Here is a 17,984-nt window from a genome sequence, read left to right as displayed (position 1 = left end):
CAACTTCATGACATTTAATGCATGTCAGTGGTGAGGCAGATAGCAACATGCCATTTCTCTCGATGGGACAGACAGAACCCTATGGGTCAGTGATGAGACAGGAAGAACTATATGGATCAGTACCTATTACTGATGGGAGAGAAAGAATCCTAAATGTCAGTACCTGTTGGTGATTCGACAGGCAGAACTCCATGGGTCAGTGCCTGCCAGTGATTGGACAAGCATATCCCCATGGATCAGTACCTGTCAGGGATTGGACAGGCAGAACGCTACGGGTCAGTACCTGTCAGTGATTGGACAGGAAGAACTCTGTGGGTCAGTACCTGTCAGTGATTGGACAGGCAGAACTCTATGGGTCAGTACCTGTCAATGATTGGACAGGCAGAACATTATAGGTCATAAGAACATAAGAAATAGGAGCAGGAGTAGGTTATTTGGCCCCTCGAGCCTGCTCCGCCGTTCAATACGATTATGGCTGATCTGATCTTGGCCTCAACTTCACTTCCCTCCCCACTCCCCATAACCATTGACTACCTTATCCTTCAAAAATCTGTCTATCTCCACCTTAAATATATTCAATGACCCAGCCTCCACAGCTCTCTGGGGTAGAGAATTCCAAAGAGAAGAAATTCCTCCTCATCTCCATTTTAAATGGGCGGCCCCTTATTCTGAAACTATCTTCCCTCGTTCTAGATTCCCCCACGAGGGGAAACATCCTCTCTGCATCTACCCTGTTAAGCCTCCTCAGAATCTTATACATTTAATAACATCACCTGTCATTCTTCTAAACTCCAATGAGTATAGGCCCAACCTGCTCAACCTTTCTTCATAAGACAACCCCTTCATCTCAGGAATCAACCTCGTGAACCTTCTCTGAACTGTCTTCAATGCAAGTATATCCCTCCTTAGATAAGGAGACCAAAACTGTACGCAGTACTCCAGGTGTGGTCTCACCATTGCCCTGTATATTGTAGCAGGACTTCACTACTTTTATACTCCATCCCCCTTGCAATAAAAGCCTTTCTTATTACTTGCTCTACCTGCATGCTAACTTTTTGTATTTCATGTACAAGGATCCCCAGATCCCTCTATACCGCAGCATTTTATAATCTCTCCCCCATTTAAATAATAATTTGCTTTTTTATTTTTGCTCCCGAAGTGGATAACCTCACATTTTCCCACATTATTCTCCATCTGCCAAATTTTTGCCCACTCACTGAGCCTATCTATATCCCTTTGCAGATTCTTTGCGTCCTCCTCTCAACTTGCTTTCCCACCTATCTTTATATCCTCAGCAAATTTGGCTACATTACACTCGGTCCATTAAGTAATAGATTGTAAATAGTTGAGGCCCCAGCACTGATCCCTGTGGAACTCCACTAGTTACAGTTTGCCAACTTGAAAATGACCCATTTATCCCAACTCTCTGTTTTCTGTTAGTTAGCCAATCCTCTATCCATGCTAATATATTACCCCCAACACATGATGCACCATAAAGTGAAGAGAGCTGATTTGAGCTCAGTGCTGCTTAACAGCTGCTTACTCCAAAAGTACACTGGCTCCTTCAAGCCGGAATGAACCAGCAGCTTTAGAGTTACTACATCTCCGATCTGCTAGCAGGTGGGGTTCTGGATAACTCTTTTCAAATCTGAACTGTCTAGATTAAATCAGAACGTTTCGTGAGTAACTACCTGTTTCCAGTTATGTTGACAGTTACTTTCTGTTTGCACTAGTGTTGCCAAGAAGGAACGAACATCCTTCTCAGGAAAAGATGCAGAAATGGCTTTTCAGGTGAAAGAACCTCTTGCTGTTCAAGCGAAAGATACAGCACAGAGAGAGCAAGATGTACCGAGTGCTGATTCTCTGCATTCAGAATCGGGTGTCAAATTGGAAGAGACCAGGTCCAGGTAAGCAGATGAATTTCAGGGAAGACTTGCATGTGGGAAGCAGAAGTCAAGGGTTCAGAAATCAGTAGAATTTATAGTATAACACTCCTCTTTTAGTGATTTTGTCACTGATTGGATTGGATTGGTTTGGTAAGGGGTACAGTGGTTAGTGGTGGTCTGGTGAGTACAGTATAAATGGGCTCAAAATGTATCTTTGGAAAGAAAAGATAATTGAGGAATATGGTGAAAAGGTAGAAAGCTTATTAGGCTCAATAGCTTTTTCTATTCTTAAGTATTGCTCTGTCCTTTGAAAGATTGTTGTGGTGTCTTTTGCGATAGGAAGTGATTCCAGAAGGGAAAACAATTGTATCAGCAATAATGGGCATGGCCTGATGAAAATGGTGAGGGCAGACATTTAACTCACAGCTGTGAGTTAAAAACAAATAGCCAAGAGTCAAAAATCATTAGGGGTGGTGGCACCTCAGTCACCTTATTGATGCCATATTCAGGTGGCACTTTTAAATGGCGAGCAACACACCCGCTTGAAAGATGCGTGAGGCTGCTTTACTTTTCGAGCTGCGAGAGTTCGTTGGTGAGGCCTATAAAAGGGCCGTCGAGGAGGAGTCGGGGAGTTCGAGCTGCGGGAGGCGTGCCGGTGCAGCTGTAGCAGGGAGGCAAAAAAGAAGTCGAAAGAAATCGAAAGGTGACGTCACAGCCAAGGGGGTAAGTGATTGGCTGGTGATTGGTAAGTAGTTTTTCTTTTTCTTTATCAGTAAGTAACCTTTTAACATTGTTGTTGCCCAATTAAGTTAATCTAAAGGTTAAGTCATGGCAGGAGAGCTCGGACACGTGTTATGCTCCTCCTGTACTATGTGGGAACTCAGGGACGCTTCCGGTGTCCCTGACGATTACGATGCGGGAAGTGTATCTGCCTAAAGATCCTGACAGACCACATTGCGGCACTGGAACTGAGGGTGGATTCACTCTGGAGCATGCATGATGCTGAGAATGACATGAATCGCACGTTTAGCGAGTTGGTCTTACCGCAGGTAAACGATCCACAGCCAGATAGGGAATGGAAGACCAACAGGAAGAGCAGTGCAAGGAAGGCAGTGTAGGGGTCCCCTGCGGTCATCCCCCTGCAAAACAGATACACCGCTTTGGGTCCTGTTGAGGAGGATGACTCATCAGAGGAAGGGAGCAGCAGCCAAGTTCATGGCACCGTGGGTGGCTCTGCTGCACAGGTGGGCACGAAAAAGAATGGGAGAGCTTTAGTGATCGGGGATTCGATTGTAAGGGGAATAGATAGGCATTTCTGCGGTCGCAACTGAGACTCCAGGATGGTATGTTGCCTCCCTGGTGCAAGGATCAAGGATGTCTCGGAGCGAGTGCAGGACATTCTGAAAAGGGAGGGTGAACAGCCAGTTGTCGTGGTGCATATAGGTATCAACGATATAGGTAAAAATCGGGATGAGGTCCTACGAGATGAATTTAGGGAGGTAGGAGCTAAATTAAAAAGTAGGACCTCAAAAGTAGTAATCTCAGGATTGCTACCAGTGCCACGTGCTAGTCAGAGTAGGGATCGCAGGATAGCTCAGATGAATACGTGGCTTGAGGAGTGGTGCAGAAGGGAGGGATTCAAATTCCTGGGGCATTGGAACCGGTTCTGGGGGAGGTGGGACCAGCACAAACCGGACGGTCTGCACATGGGCAGGACCGGAACCAATGTCCTAGGGGAAGTGTTTGCTCGTGCTGTTGGGGAGGGGTTAAACTAATATGGCAGGGGGATGGGAACCTATACAGGGAGGAAATGGGAAATAAAAGGGAGTTAGAGGCAAAAGATAGAAAAGAGAATAGTAAAAGTGGAGGGCCGAGAAACCCAAGGCAAAAAACAAAAAGGGTCACATTACAGCAAAATTCTAAAGGGGCAAAGTGTGTTAAAAGGACAAGCCTCAAGGCTCTGTGCCTCAATGCGAGGAGTATTCAGAATAAGGTGGACGAATTAACTGCGCAGATAGCAGTTAACGGGTATGATGTAATTGGCATCACAGAGATATGGCTCCAGGGTGACCAAGGCTGGGAACTCAACATCCAGGGGTATTCAACATTTAGGAAGGAGAGACAGAAAGGAAAAGGAGGCGGGGTGGCGTTGCTGATTAAAGAGGAAATTAATGCAATAGTAAGGAAGGACATTGGCTTAGATGATGTGGAATCGGTATGGGTGGAGCTACGGAATACCAAAGGGCAGAAAACGCTAGTGGGAGTTGTGTACAGACCACCAAACAGTAGTAGTGACGGTGGGGACAGCAGCAAACAAGAAATAATGGATGTGTGCAATAAAGGGTCCTTTTCAGAATGAGAGGCAGTGACTAGTGGAATGCCGCAGGGCTCAGTGCTGGGACCCCAGCTCTTTACAATATACATTAATGATTTGGATGAAGGAATTGAGTGTAACATCTCCAAGTTTGCAGATGACACTAAACTGGGTGGCGGTGTGAGCTGTGAGGAGGATGCTAAGAGGCTGCAGGGTGATTTGGGCAAGTTCGATGAGTGGGCAAATGCATGGCAGATGCAGTATAATGTGAATAAATATGAGGTTATCCACTTTGATGGCAAAAACACGAAGGCAGAATATTATCTAAATGACAGCAGATTAGGAAACAGGGAGGTGCAACGAGACCTGGGTGTCATGGTTCATCAGTCATTGAAAGTTGGAATGCAGGTACAGCAGGCGATGAAGTAGGCAAATGGCATGTTGGCCTTCATAGCTAAGGGATTTGAGTATAGGAGCAGGGAGGTCTTATTGCAGTTGTACAGGGCCTTGGAATATTGTGTTCAGTTTTGGTCTCCTAATCTGAGGAAGGATGTTCTTGCTATTGAGGGAGTGCAGCGAAAGTTCACCAGACTGATTCCAGTGATGGCTGGACTGACATATGAGGAGAGACTGGATCAACTGGGCCTTTATACATTGGAGTTTAGAAGGATGAGAGGGGACCTCATAGAAACGTATAAGATTCTGACGGGACGGACAGGTTAGATGCGGGAAGAATGTTCCCAATGTTGGTTAAGTCCAGAACCAGGGGATAAGGGGTAGGCCATTTAGGACTGAGATGAGGAGAAACATCTTCACTCAGAGTTGTTAACCTGTGGAATTCCCTGCCGCAGAGAGTTGTTGATGCCAGTTCATTGGATATATTCAAGAGGGAATTAGATATGGTCCTTACGGCGAAAGGGATCAAGGAGTATGGAGAGAAAGCAGGAAAGGGGTACTGAGGGAATGATCAGCCATGATCTTAGTGAATGGCGGTGCGTTTCTATGCAAATTGGAGCCTTTTCCGGTTTTAACCCAAAGCAAAATTTAGGTACAAATGGGCGGACCTTGTGCCGTGCAAGTTCTGCTTAGTTGTAGCAAGTCCGGAACGACCTAACCAGCAGTTGTTCAAAAAAAAAGATGGTCACAAAACAGTTTGTGTTAAATTTTGTGGAGCCAGAGGAACAGGAGAGCTTCTCCTGCCTCCCCAAAAAGAATGTCGGCAATGATTCTTAAGTGTAAATAATTTTTTAATATGCTGAGCTTATCTTGTGCTTTCTTAGTTTGAAACAGTTTGTGCCCTCAAGATTTTGCAGAAAATAGCTCACCACATTAATCTGTTTACATTTAGATACCTGATCGTAATCCTACCTCTGCTTCAAACTCCAAGTCCTTTCTCTGACATTGGGTTTATTTTCATTAGTTATAGTTTAAAAACATTTTGAGATGAAACACTAAAGCGAGGCACTGTCTGCCCTCAAGAGAGAAAAAATGAGAGAGAGAGAGAGAGAAAGAGAGAGAGACGTAAAATATCCCGTGGCACTGTTCAAGGAAGTACGTGGGAGTTCCTCTCAGTGTCCTGGTCAATATTTATCTCAGATTCATCATCACTAAAACAAATGATCTGGTCATTTATCTTATTGCTGTTTCTGGGATCTTGTTCTATGCAAATTGCTGATATTTCCCTACATTTCAACATTACACTTAAAATGTGAAGCACTTTATGTCTTGAGGATGTGAAAGATACCATGGGGCCAAAATTGCACTCCGCCCCAAACGGGGTGCACTTACCGTTTTGTAAGTGTTCTGTCCACCTGGGGCGGATAATCCGTCGAAATTCAGGACGTTATTTTTTTTTCCCGGTCGGAGCAATGTTGCAGTCATCAGCGGGGCGGATGGGTCGGAGCGGCTGTCGTCAGCGGGGCGGAAGTGCAGACGGGTTGCTCCAAGTCATCCGCATCGCGCTGATATGTCACAAGGTCCCTCTACTTCAGGTAAAGGGGAGGGCCACTGCGAACTCTGCAAAGTTTTTAGTTAAGTCCACTGGACCATCAGGGAGGGTTTTGGCCAGGTCAGCAGCCTGACACCCAAGAGGGAATGCCAGGCTGCCTATTGGTGGCCCTGCCGATCCCATGAGCATAATTGTCGGCCCGACCTGGCAGTTGGCCGACAATCAAAAATAAAATGGAGTCGCCAGCAGCCCGACCTCCCCTTTAACAGCAGACACGCTGCCCAGCCACAGACAGCTCTCCACTGGGTAAAGCTGTCAGTAGCACCGACCGGTGGTATTCGGCATGGAGTTGGAAAGCAGGTTGCTGCCGGTCGGTAAGGGGCCGTCCTGTGCCCGACGCAACGAGAAAATGGGCGGTGCGGTAACCCATTCCCGCCGCTTCCAGCCCCGGGACAATTTTGGATGGGTCAGCCTATCCGTCTGCCCCAGTCGCCTCTTGGAGGCGGTAATGGAACTTATAAAAGGGTCAATTTCAACCCCTATATGAATGCAAGTTCATTTTTTCTTTAAAACCTAGAAGGGCAAATTGCTCTGATCTGTATGTGTATTGATATTATGAATGATTTCATACACGTTTCCCTTGGTCAACACATTCAAACCATGCATTCAATTTTTGGGCACCAATCCTCAGGAAGGCCTTGAAGTGGGTGCAGCACAGATTCACCAGAATCATACCAGGGCTTAAAGGGTGACATTATAAGGACAGGTTCCGTAAACTTGGCTTGTATTCCATTGAGTTTAGCTGGTTAAGAGGTGATCTGATTGAGGTGTTTAAAATTATAATAGGATTCGATAGGGTAGATACAATGAACCTATACCCTCTGGTGGGGGAAATCTAGAATCCAAGAGGGCACAATTTTAAAATTAAGTCATTTGGGAGGGAATCAGGAGGTACATTTTTTTACACAAAGGATAGTGGAAATCTAGAACTCTCCCCAAAAGGTTGTGGTGCTGGGTAAATTGAAATTTTCAAGACTGAGATTTGACAGATTCTTGTTGAATAAGGGTGTCAAGAGATATGAAGCTAAGGCAGATAATAGGAGTTGAGATACAGATCAGCCATGGTCTAATTGAATCGCAGAACAGACTTGAGGAGCTGAATAGCAAGCTCCTGTTCCTCTGTTTCAATGTCGCATGTTGACGATTTCACTGGAATGATCAACCAAAATTTTCCATAAATGTACTTATGATACCACACATGGCAGCCTTTTCATCCTTTGTAGTGCTTTTATGAATTCTTTCCACTGTCTTTATTTTCAAATCCGGTGACCATACCTCTGCAATATCCCATGTGTCATTTCACCAATGCTAACAGCAGCTCTCTTCCCCTCCTGATGTCTCAGTAGATAAATGCACCACTTGGTGTCATACTGAGGCATATAGATTGGGTTCCACCTGCTGTCAGTGCCAAGTTTGCTAATCTCAACCTGAACAGTAGTTGGGGTGCTATAATTGGCCTCAGTGTTCCTGAGTTTGGAAGGGAGAAATCAGCCAGGGATCCTGTCCAGCCATCCCTGGTGGAAAATGCACATCAATATTGGATGAGGATAGGATTGAGTTCAACTGTGATGCCGCTTACAGACGAATAGTTTCTTGCCCATTCTAGAACTGTAACGTCCTCTATAAGACTATCATGCACCAGTTCCATAAAATACTCGAAGAATTTATGGGCTATGGAAGCATAGTGGTTATGTTACTGGACTAATGATCCAGAGGCCTGGACTAATGATTCGGAGACACGAGTTCAAATCCCACCATGGCAACTGGGGAATTTAAATTCAGTAAATTAAATAAATCTAGAATAAAAAACTAATGTCAGTAACAGTGACTGTGAAACTACCGGATTGTTGCAAAAACCCATCTAGTTCACTAATGCCCTTTAGAGAAGAAAATCTGCCATCCTTACCTGGTCTGGCCTATATGTGACTCCAGACCCACAGCAATGTATTGACTCTTAACTTCCATCTGAAATGGCCTAGCAAGCCATTCAGTTATAACAAACCGATACAAAGACTTCCAAGGTTTAAGAAGGCGGCTCACCACCACCACCTTCTTCTTTCATATGGTAGTAGTAAAGCAAATCAAATGTCAATATCCAAGTCAGATATCCAGGTCAAAGCTTCCAGTGTAACAGCGTGGATATCTTGTGGGCTGTCTGCGAATTTCCTCTGAGCGCAGTGCCCAATGATGTGCTCCAGGGTCCGATTGGGAGCTCCACAGTCCCATGATGGGGATGCTTAAATCTTCCATCTATAGAGAAGGTGGCAGCATCTACCATGACCAGTTCTGAGGTGGTTGATGGTTGTCCACTGTTTGCAAGGAAGATTTGATCCTTCAGATTGTATTGTAGGATCCTCTATAAGGAGTCCATTCCATATGTCACAGCTCTTCCAAGCATTTCGTCATCAAGGCTGAGAGGAGATCGCTGAAGAGCTTTGGTGACGGTCCAAAATGACCACCTAGATTTGAAACGGGCTTGGCTGCCCGTGCTTATAAACATCGCACCACCACACCTACCCCACGAATATGCAGTCTCCAGAGAATACAATCTCTACACCAGCAAAGACATGGGGATCCAGGCTAACTTGAACAACCACCTTCTCAAGGGCAATTAGGGATGGGAAATAAATGCTGGCCTTGCCAGTGACACCCACATCCCATGAACAATTAAAAAAAAAATACAGCACCTTTCAGGCACTTCTCAGTGTTTATGTGGGGAGAGGGCAGAGCAGGGTTTGAAGATAATTTACCACTTGGCCTACCCCCAGTGACCCAGTGGATAAAGACACCATGTGATGTAGGACAAACCCATCAAAAAGGGTCCTAGTTCAAATCCCAGTCTGTGCTGAGTTTTCAGCTGAGGAAATGGCTGGGATTCTGATGTTGGCCTGGCATCCCTGGATTATGGGGGTGGGGAAAATCAGCCAGCATGCCTGCTTCTGATTGCTATCCAGTATTCCCTGTTGTAAAGGGGTGATGACAGGATCAGGTTCAACTGTGATGCTTCCTACTGTCAAATAGCCTATGTATCTGTATCACAGCAAAGGGCAGCACCTATTGAAGAGGAGGGAAGCAAAATGGAGCAAATCAAAGGAAAACATTATTTAACAAAAACAGTTTGGTCCAATTAGGGTTCATTCCTCTTTCTAATTTTATTCCTTATTTCTGTTTTCCACTTTTGTGGCTCAGCACTCCTCCACTGAAGCCGGTGATGTTTGAAATGTTCAAAATGGAGAAAGGCCGTGAGATTAACCGCATCCTGATTGAGAATAAAGGTATTCTCAGTGAAAAGAGGAAGAGCCTAACTGAGCTGACTGAGAGGATCAACAACACCAAGGAGGAGATCGACGTCACTAACAAGGCGCTCAACGTCAAGAAACAGGAGCGGCAGGACCAAGGTAATGCCACAAGGAAAGTGTACACGTTCTGAGACATACGTGCCTAGAAGGTACCATGCTTGATTTCCCAGTCTGTGCTGTGTTAGCTGAACTGGGGCAACAGTAATGGCACTGTAATCATTCCACGGTTCCTGCTCCTCATCACTGTCCTGTTATCTCTGCTGAAAATTGTCTTTGTTCCCATTCTTGGGAGGTTGAGTCGCTAACGAGGCTAGCATTGATTGCCCATCCCTATTTGCCCTGAGAAGGTGGTGATACAGCTTAATGGCTTGCTTGCTCACTTCAGAGGGCAGTTAAGGGTTAACTATGTTGGTGTGGGACTGGAGTCACTCATAAACCATACCAGATAAGGATGACAGGTTCCTTCCTTAAAGGACATTCGTGAACCAGTTGGATTTTTATGACAATCCGATTGCGTCATTGTCCCTTTTTTTTAAAGCAGAATTCAAATGATCAGACTGCCACAGTGGGATTTGAACTCACATTCTCTGATTTACTCGTCCAGTAATCTAACCAATAAGTCCAATAAATATGTGTGTAAACGTCAGATCAGACAGGAACCGACTCGGCTGTGATAGCCCTCTGCGGTAGAATTGCTGTCCAGGCTTGCAACCTTGGCCAAAATATCAAGGCAGCCGACATCTTTAGCTCCTGCCCAATTTAAATCGACTGACTCCAGCCTGGAAACAAAAAGGAGATAAAATTGGAGGAAGGGAATATTCGTAATGGTAATAATGTCACCCTGCGCATTAAGTACTTGTGGACAGAGCTACAATTTCGATGGTTCAGTCTTCAAGTTCTCCTTCCCGCTCCAATCCCCTGCCCAGTGTGGTGTGTCGCAAGGAAAATTGAACAGGTTTGTACTACCTTGTGCCTCCTAGCAGCCAATGGAAGGGGACATTAGTGGAGGTGAAGGAGCAGGTAATTTCATCCATCTTGGCATCAAAGGTATAAGTCTGAGCTGAGGCATGGAGAAATAGAATGCCAAGATATTTTAACTTTTCCAGAAATGACCCTTTTGCCCACAGTCCTTAGGCCCCATTCATAAATGCCCCAGCGTACAACTTTTATGATTTCACCGTTGGAACGGGCGAGGGAGTTTGCATTCAAATTATGTTTCCTGATGGCGCAGTGGGACAAGGAATAACCGATTTCAGTTCCCTGGTCTGTGCTGAGTTAGCTGTGCTCAGCCAAAGCAGCAGTTGATGCGCTGCAATTGGACTCCGCACACGTGCCTGGGGGGAGCGGGTGGGGGAAATGAGCCAGGGTTCCTATTTCTGATTGCTATCAGATGATCCCTGCTGGAAAGTGTATGCCTTCAGACAAGGACAGGATCAGACTGGTGTGTGGTGGTCAAGTAGCGAACACCACTCACTTTATAGGCTCAGGCATTAAGAATGGCCACTTGGACGAGATAGTGAAGAATAATCATTCATAGGTGGTTTCTCGAGCGAGGATGACTTGCTTCCACGAGAGTTCACAGATGTTTCAATGAAGGACCCGATGTTCCAGTCCTGAACTCCAGTTGAGGGGGTGGAAGATGCCTGTGCGTGAATTTTTTTTAATGTGTGGTGACCGTTGCACATCAACCATCACACGGGCTTGACAGAGCTTGGCCTTTATCCAGTGGCAAGGATTAACCAGGACGACTGGAGACCTGCTCTGCTGCATGGACTTAGTGCGCACACATATCGCAGTGTGGGCAGGTCCGTGCTACCCCTGGGCCCTCGGCTCTTCTGGGCCCCGACCCTCATTCGCCGCACCTCTGCCACGATGTTCCAGGACCCAGCCCGCCAGCTGTATTTATAGCCCCGACCTGCGGTGGTGTTCTCGCACAGGTCGGGGTGGCTCAAGGATAATAGTTGGTCAGTAATAGGTCAGAAGCAATAGCTAACATAGCTCATTACTAGCTATCTCTTAAACTGTATATAATTCAGATGTCGTATGTAATTCATTACCAGAGCTGTACTTGACTCACTACCATCTATTATCCCCAATATAGCTCATTGTGCTTATGAGAGTTCTGTACTAAAGACCTTAGCCTGAAAATGCCCAAACTTGTTTGATTGTTGGTTCTTTCCATACCCGACAGGTGAGTACATGAACGAACAAGGTGACCCCGTAATCGACGAAGATGAGTTCAATCTAATCATGCAGCTGAAGAATCTGAAACAGCAATACCGGCAAGACTTTGACACATTGCGAGACCTGCGGGTGGAGCTGCAGTACTGCCAGAGGCTGGTCGACCAGTGCAGGCTGCGGCTGCTGACAGGTAAGGGAAGACCACTCAGCCGCAAGGTGCGCGTTAGGTAAGACTCTGTGCCTATTTCAGAGGCTTAGATAGATTTTAAAGATACCCACCATCATCATTCATAGGCGGTCCCTCGAACAAGGATGACTTGCTTCCACGAGAGTTCACAGATGTTTATGACACTTGTGAAAGAAGAATAGGAAGTAGTCCTCGCCAGCATTCCTCCCTCAACCATAAGCAGATTTACTGGTTATTCTTCCCAGTGCTGTTTGTGGGATCTTGCTTTGCATCCAGGCTACAAAGTAACTCATTGGATGTGAGACACTTTGAGACATTTCTGAGAGACATGGTAAGGCACTATATAAATATAACTCTTTCACTAAACCATATAGACTAGAAGATCCCGGGTACAATCTTAGGTCCTTTATGAACATTTTCTGCTCTCTCAACTCTTGAATTAAGAACATAAGAATATAATAGGAGCAGGATTAGCCCATTTGGCCCCTCGAGCCTGCTCCACCACTCAATAAGATCATGGCTGATCTGACCATGGACTTGGCTCCACTTCCCTGCCCGTTCCCCATAACCTTTACTCCCTTATCTCTCAAAAATCTGTCGATCTCCGTCTTAAATATATTCAATGACCCAGCCTCCACAGCTCTCTGGGGCAGAGAATTCCATAGATTTACAACCCTCTGAGAAGAAATTCCTTTTCATCTCTGTTTTAAATGGGCAGCCCCTTAGTCTAAGACTAGGTCCCCTAGTTTTAGTTTCCCCTATGAGTGGAAATATCCTTTTTGCATCCACCTTGTCGAGCCCCCTCATGATCTTATATGTTTCGATATTCTTCTGAACTCCAATGTGTATCGGCCCAACTTACGCAACCTATCTTCATAAGTCAACCCTCTCATCTCTGGAATCAACCTAGTGAACCTAATCTGAACAGCCTTCACTGCAAGTATATTAGTGACCAAACTTTGGGGCTAGAACCTCCATTTTTTTAGCATGCTTAACGGTCACTTTACCGCTGAAATGACGTATAACGCCCATATATCGCCCATTTTGGCACAAAATGGAAACTGCCGGGCTTTTTTATGAGACATATCGGCGAGCGTTACTTTCCCCATGGGCTTAACGCCGGGAAAAAATTTTACCGGCCACCCACTTTTTTGGGGCGGAATCAGCAGAATGGGCAAAATCAACGCCCAGCGTTACTTTCCTCATGGAATTAATGCCGAGATTCAATATGAACGCCCGTCCACTGTTTTTTGTCGTAAAGAGCATATTTACCCAAACTAGCAGCCAAGGTGATTGCCCATCGACAATTTCACCATCTCGCACACATATCGCCCAGAATATCGCTCGCTCAAAAAAACGCCCACAAAAAGTGAAACTAACCGGAACGAACACCAGCGGTGTGGCTAGCATTTGTTAAATCCCACTCTTATGTGAGGAGCTGATATCTGAAAGATTTGCCTGAAAGAGCGCTAATGTGAATGACAACGCTGACACACTGCTGTGTGTGTGCAGCTCAGACATCAATGGTGCCCATCAACTTGGTGCCAGCTAAAGTTTACGTTGATTGATGTTAAGTTGTATTTAACTCTTTCATGGTAAGGAATCACCAGTGTATAACGGTACAGCAATCTGAAACAATGTGCAACAAAGTTATGTTCAATAACAAAAGTTTAATACCAACATTGGTCTGAAATCATAAGTATCACAGCCAATAACACCCAACCCCCGCCCACACCCCACTTTTTCCACCATTGACATAAATCACATGTTCAACATGTCCAGCAACACAGAATACAAAGGCAAAGCAGGAGCGTGGTCCCCAGCCCCCATACATTGCAACAAATTGCATACACCCGGATGGAGATATAACACAGCCATCACTGCGCACATGCACCTCACTTTCCTTCTCCCCTCTCCTTCTCCCCACCTCTATCCCTTCCCTTCCTCACTCCATGGCGCCTGGCCGAGGAGCTCCTCAGGTGATGCCTCATTGGAGGGGGATGAAGGCAGATGCGGTGGTTGCACGAGTACGGGAGTGGGGGTTGTCGAGGGGGCAACATTCCCTGATGCAGAAGCAGGATTTTGGTCTTGTTCTCATCTGTCGTTCGCAGTGGTGGTGCAGAACCCAGGGGTGCAGTGCCACGCTCGGGGACCACTGGGAGGCTTTTGGCAGCGTGTTCCTGGTTATCGCATCCAGGGACTCTGCCATGCGTGGAATGTACTCGGTCATGGTGGCCAGCTGTCGGGATATGCCCCCCAATGCTTCGATGAGCTGGTCACCAATGTCTACAGTCCTCCTGGACAACAGTACCATCTCTCTGCTGTCATGTCGCGTTTGTGGAACAGATCTGCCGCGTCCACGAGGCCTCCATGGAGTTGGCGCCATCCTGGGGACAAATGGGGTACCCCGTGGAGAGGTGCTTGGGACCGGTACCTCCAGAGTGGAGGCGGGAATGACCGGAGGACCACTAGATGGCCTTGGGGTGGAATGGCTTCTGGAGCGTGGCAATGCAGGTTCTTCGAAGTCCGCTCTCTCATCCGTCGAGAACAGACCCAACGGATTGACGGGCGACAATCGGAGCTCCTCAGCACCAGATGTAATAGGATCATCCGCCGACTCCTGCCCCACGCCCCCACCTTCTGACCTCTGTGGTCTTGCCTGGGGCTGCGCTGCTGGCTGAGCTGCAAAGCACAAATGAGGTTGTTAGAGGAGAAGGGGGTGCTAGAGTGACAAGGTGAGTCCAGCGCTACACACAGCATATGCACGACAAAAGCACCACCGCTATCAAAATCATCACAGACATCACATTTCATGACCATCAACACATTGTGCATTGCAATGATTTTCATTAGGCCAGCATTATTTCTATGACGCTTTTAGAAATCATCTATCATATATGATTGTTCAGATATGAGTGGGTATGGCATCGATAGACTTCACATGTCGCAATGGTGTAAGCTTTACTCACATGGCATCACTTCAGATGTAATCATGATTATTATGATTATTATCATTCTTTACCTAAAGACGTACACCGTGACTGCAGGCTTTTTGAATAAAACATTCCTGGTAAAAATGCAAGACCTCACATCTGCTGTTAGTCAATGACTGTTACAAATCAAATTATATAAATACATAAGTACATGTAAATCAATGTAATACTTACTCTTGCGGATCCCACAAGGTTGTTCCATCGTTGCGACATTGGTTGCCCTCACGCACCTTGTTGGTCGCCGACGAGACCACCTCTGCTACCTCGGTCCATATCTTCTGATAGGCCTTTGGGATGGGCTTCCCACGCCCTCCCTGTGTCAAATCACCCCAGCGTAACTCGACCTCCTGCATGAGGGAGGCATTTGCCTCATCCAAGAACCTCCTGGCTCTTTTGCAGCCTCCAATGTGCTCCTCTTTCACCTCATTGCTCACTCCAGCGTCAATCTTCACAGTGTGCTGTGATGCCTCCTCCATTATAGGACAAATTCGGTCCAATATGTGACTGGTAACAGCTAATTTTTTGTTTGCCTACTTGCTGTGAAGCTCTAAAGTCTCCCTCCTTTCTCCCAAAGCAGCCACACCACACCCAGCCACGCTTTCAGTCCCTCTGAGCTTCCTCTCGCTCTCTCTCTCTCTCTCCTCTTCTGCGCATGTCATGGTGACCCTTGACCTCCAGAATCACGGGAATCGAGCGTTGCCATGCCGTTGCTAAGGAAGGCCACACTTTACTGCAGGTCAAAAAATTTAACACTACCGCCCATTTGAGATCGCTCGCGGTATCGCCCATTTTCAAAAATGTAAACCAGGCATTTTGAGAATGGGCGAGAAGCCGACGATTTGAAAACCCATTTTTAATAGAATGTTGGAAAATTTTCACCAATGATCCATTATTTCTAGGGCCACTTCCTTAAGTACTCTGGGATGCAGCCTATCAGGCCCTGGGGATTTATCGGCCTTCAATCCAATCAATTTCCCTAACATCCATTTTGGGGCGATAAGCACAAAAGTGGAGGTTCTGCCCATAGTGTTACTCCATGTATGATCTCACTAATGCCATATAAAGCATCACTTTACGCTCCACAGTTTATACAGTGGTATTGAACAAATATTTTGGATCTGTCTTCACTAAGGAAGATACAAATAACCTTCCGGAATACTAGGGGTTCGAGGGTCTAGCGAAAAGAAGGAACTGAAGGAAATCCTTATTAGTCAGGAAATTGTGTTAGGGAAATTGATGGGATTGAAGGCCGATAAATCCCCAGGGCCTGATAGGCTGCATCCCAGAGTACTTAAGGAAGTGGCCCTAGAAATAATGGATCATTGGTGAAAATTTTCCAACATTCTATTGACTCTGGATCAGTTCCTATGGACTGGAGGGTAGCTAATGTAACACCACTTTTTAAAAAAGGAGAGAGAGAGAAAATGGGGAATTATAGACCGGTTCGTCTTTAATAATTGATTCCAACATTTTCCCCACTACTGATGTCAGGCTAACCGGTCTATAATTACCCCTTTTATCTCTCCCTCCTTTCTTAAAAAGTGGTGGTACATTAGCTACCCTCCAGTCCATAGGAACCGATCCAAAGTCGATCGACTGTTTGAAAATGATCATCAATGCATCCACTATTTCTCGGGCTAGTTCCTTAAAAACTCTGGGATGCAGACTATCGGGCCCCGGGGATTTATCGGCCTTCAATCCCATCAATTTCCCTTACACAATTTCCCGCCTAATAAGGATTTCCTTAAGTTCCTCCTTCTTACTAGACCCTCGGCACCCTAGTATTTCTGGAAGGTTATTTGTGTCTTCCTTCGTGAAGACAGAATCAAAGTATTTGTTTAAATGGTCCGCCATTTCTTTGTTCCCCATTTCTTTGTTCCCCATTATAAATTCACCTTAATCTGACTGCAAGGGACCGACGTTTGTCTTCACTAATCTTTTTCTCTTCACATATCTATGGAAACTTTTGCAGTCAGTTTTTATGTTCCCAGCAAGCTTCCTCTCATACTCTATTTTCCCCCTCCTAATTAAACCCTTTTCCCTCCTCTGCTGTATTATAAAATTCTCCCAGTCCTCAGGTTTGCTGCTTTTTCTGGTCAATTTATATGCCTCTTCCTTGGATTTAACACTATCCTTAATTTCCCTTGTTAGCCACAGTTGAGCCACAGTTGAGCCACCTTCCCTGTTTTATTTTTACTCCAGACAGGGATGTACAATTGTTGAAGTTCATCCATGTGATCTTTAAATGTTTGCCATTGCCTATCCACTGTCAACCCTTTAAGTATCACTCGTCAGTCTATTCTAACCAATTCACGTCTCATACCATCGAAGTTACCTTTCCTTAAGTTCAGGACCCTAGTCTCTGAATTAACTGTGTCACTCTCCATCTTAATAAAGAAGTCTACCATATTGCGGTCACTCTTGCCCAATGGGCCTTGCTCAACAAGATTGCTAATTAGTCCTTCCTCATTACACATCACCCAGTTTAGGATGGCCAGCCCTCTAGTTGGTTCCTCAACATATTGGTCTAGAAAACCATCCCTAATACACTCCAGGAAATCCTCCTCCACCGCATTGCTACCAGTTTGGTTAGCCCAATCAATATGATAACTGCTGTACCTTTATTGCATGCATCCCTAATTTCTTGATTGATGCTGTCCCCAACGTCACTACTACTGTTTGGTGGTCTGTACCCAACTCCCACTAGCGTTTTCTGCCCTTTGGTATTCCGTAGCTCCACCCATACCGATTCCACATCATCCAAGCTAATGTCCTTCCTTACTATTGCATTAATTTCCTCTTTTAACCAGCAATGCCACCCTACCTCCTTTTCCTTTCTGTCTATCCTTCCTAAATGTTGAATACCCCTGGATGTTGAGTTCCCAGCCTTGGTCACCCTGGAGCCATGTCTCCGTGATGCCAATTACATCATACCCGTTAACTGCTATCTGCGCAGTTAATTCGTCCACCTTATTCCAAATACTCCTCGCATTGTGGTACAGAGTCTTCAGGCTTGTCTTTCTAACACACTTTGCCCCTTTAGAATTTTGCTGTAATGTGGCCTTTTTTGCTTTTTGCCTTAGGTTTCTCTGTTCTCCACTTTTACTTTTCTTCTT

General features: G+C 45.7%; 1 protein-coding gene across 2 annotated transcripts in view; it reads left to right on the top strand.

Annotated features, from left to right (window-relative positions):
- The window catches only part of kif9 (kinesin family member 9), a 233,918-nt gene that overhangs the window by 182,049 nt on the left and 33,885 nt on the right, over positions 1-17,984 (top strand). For both annotated transcript variants that reach the window (XM_070894741.1, XM_070894730.1), the window contains exons 16-18: positions 1,734-1,907; positions 9,398-9,606; positions 11,699-11,878. In XM_070894741.1, the coding sequence (XP_070750842.1) occupies positions 1,734-1,907; positions 9,398-9,606; positions 11,699-11,878 (563 nt within the window). The remainder of the gene's footprint in view (positions 1-1,733; positions 1,908-9,397; positions 9,607-11,698; positions 11,879-17,984) is intronic.

Source organism: Pristiophorus japonicus, chromosome 1, assembly GCF_044704955.1.
Source record: "Pristiophorus japonicus isolate sPriJap1 chromosome 1, sPriJap1.hap1, whole genome shotgun sequence".
NCBI classification, from domain to species: domain Eukaryota; kingdom Metazoa; phylum Chordata; class Chondrichthyes; family Pristiophoridae; genus Pristiophorus; species Pristiophorus japonicus.
Note: the sequence above shows the minus strand (reverse complement) of the source record. Positions and strands in the feature narration are given on the sequence as shown.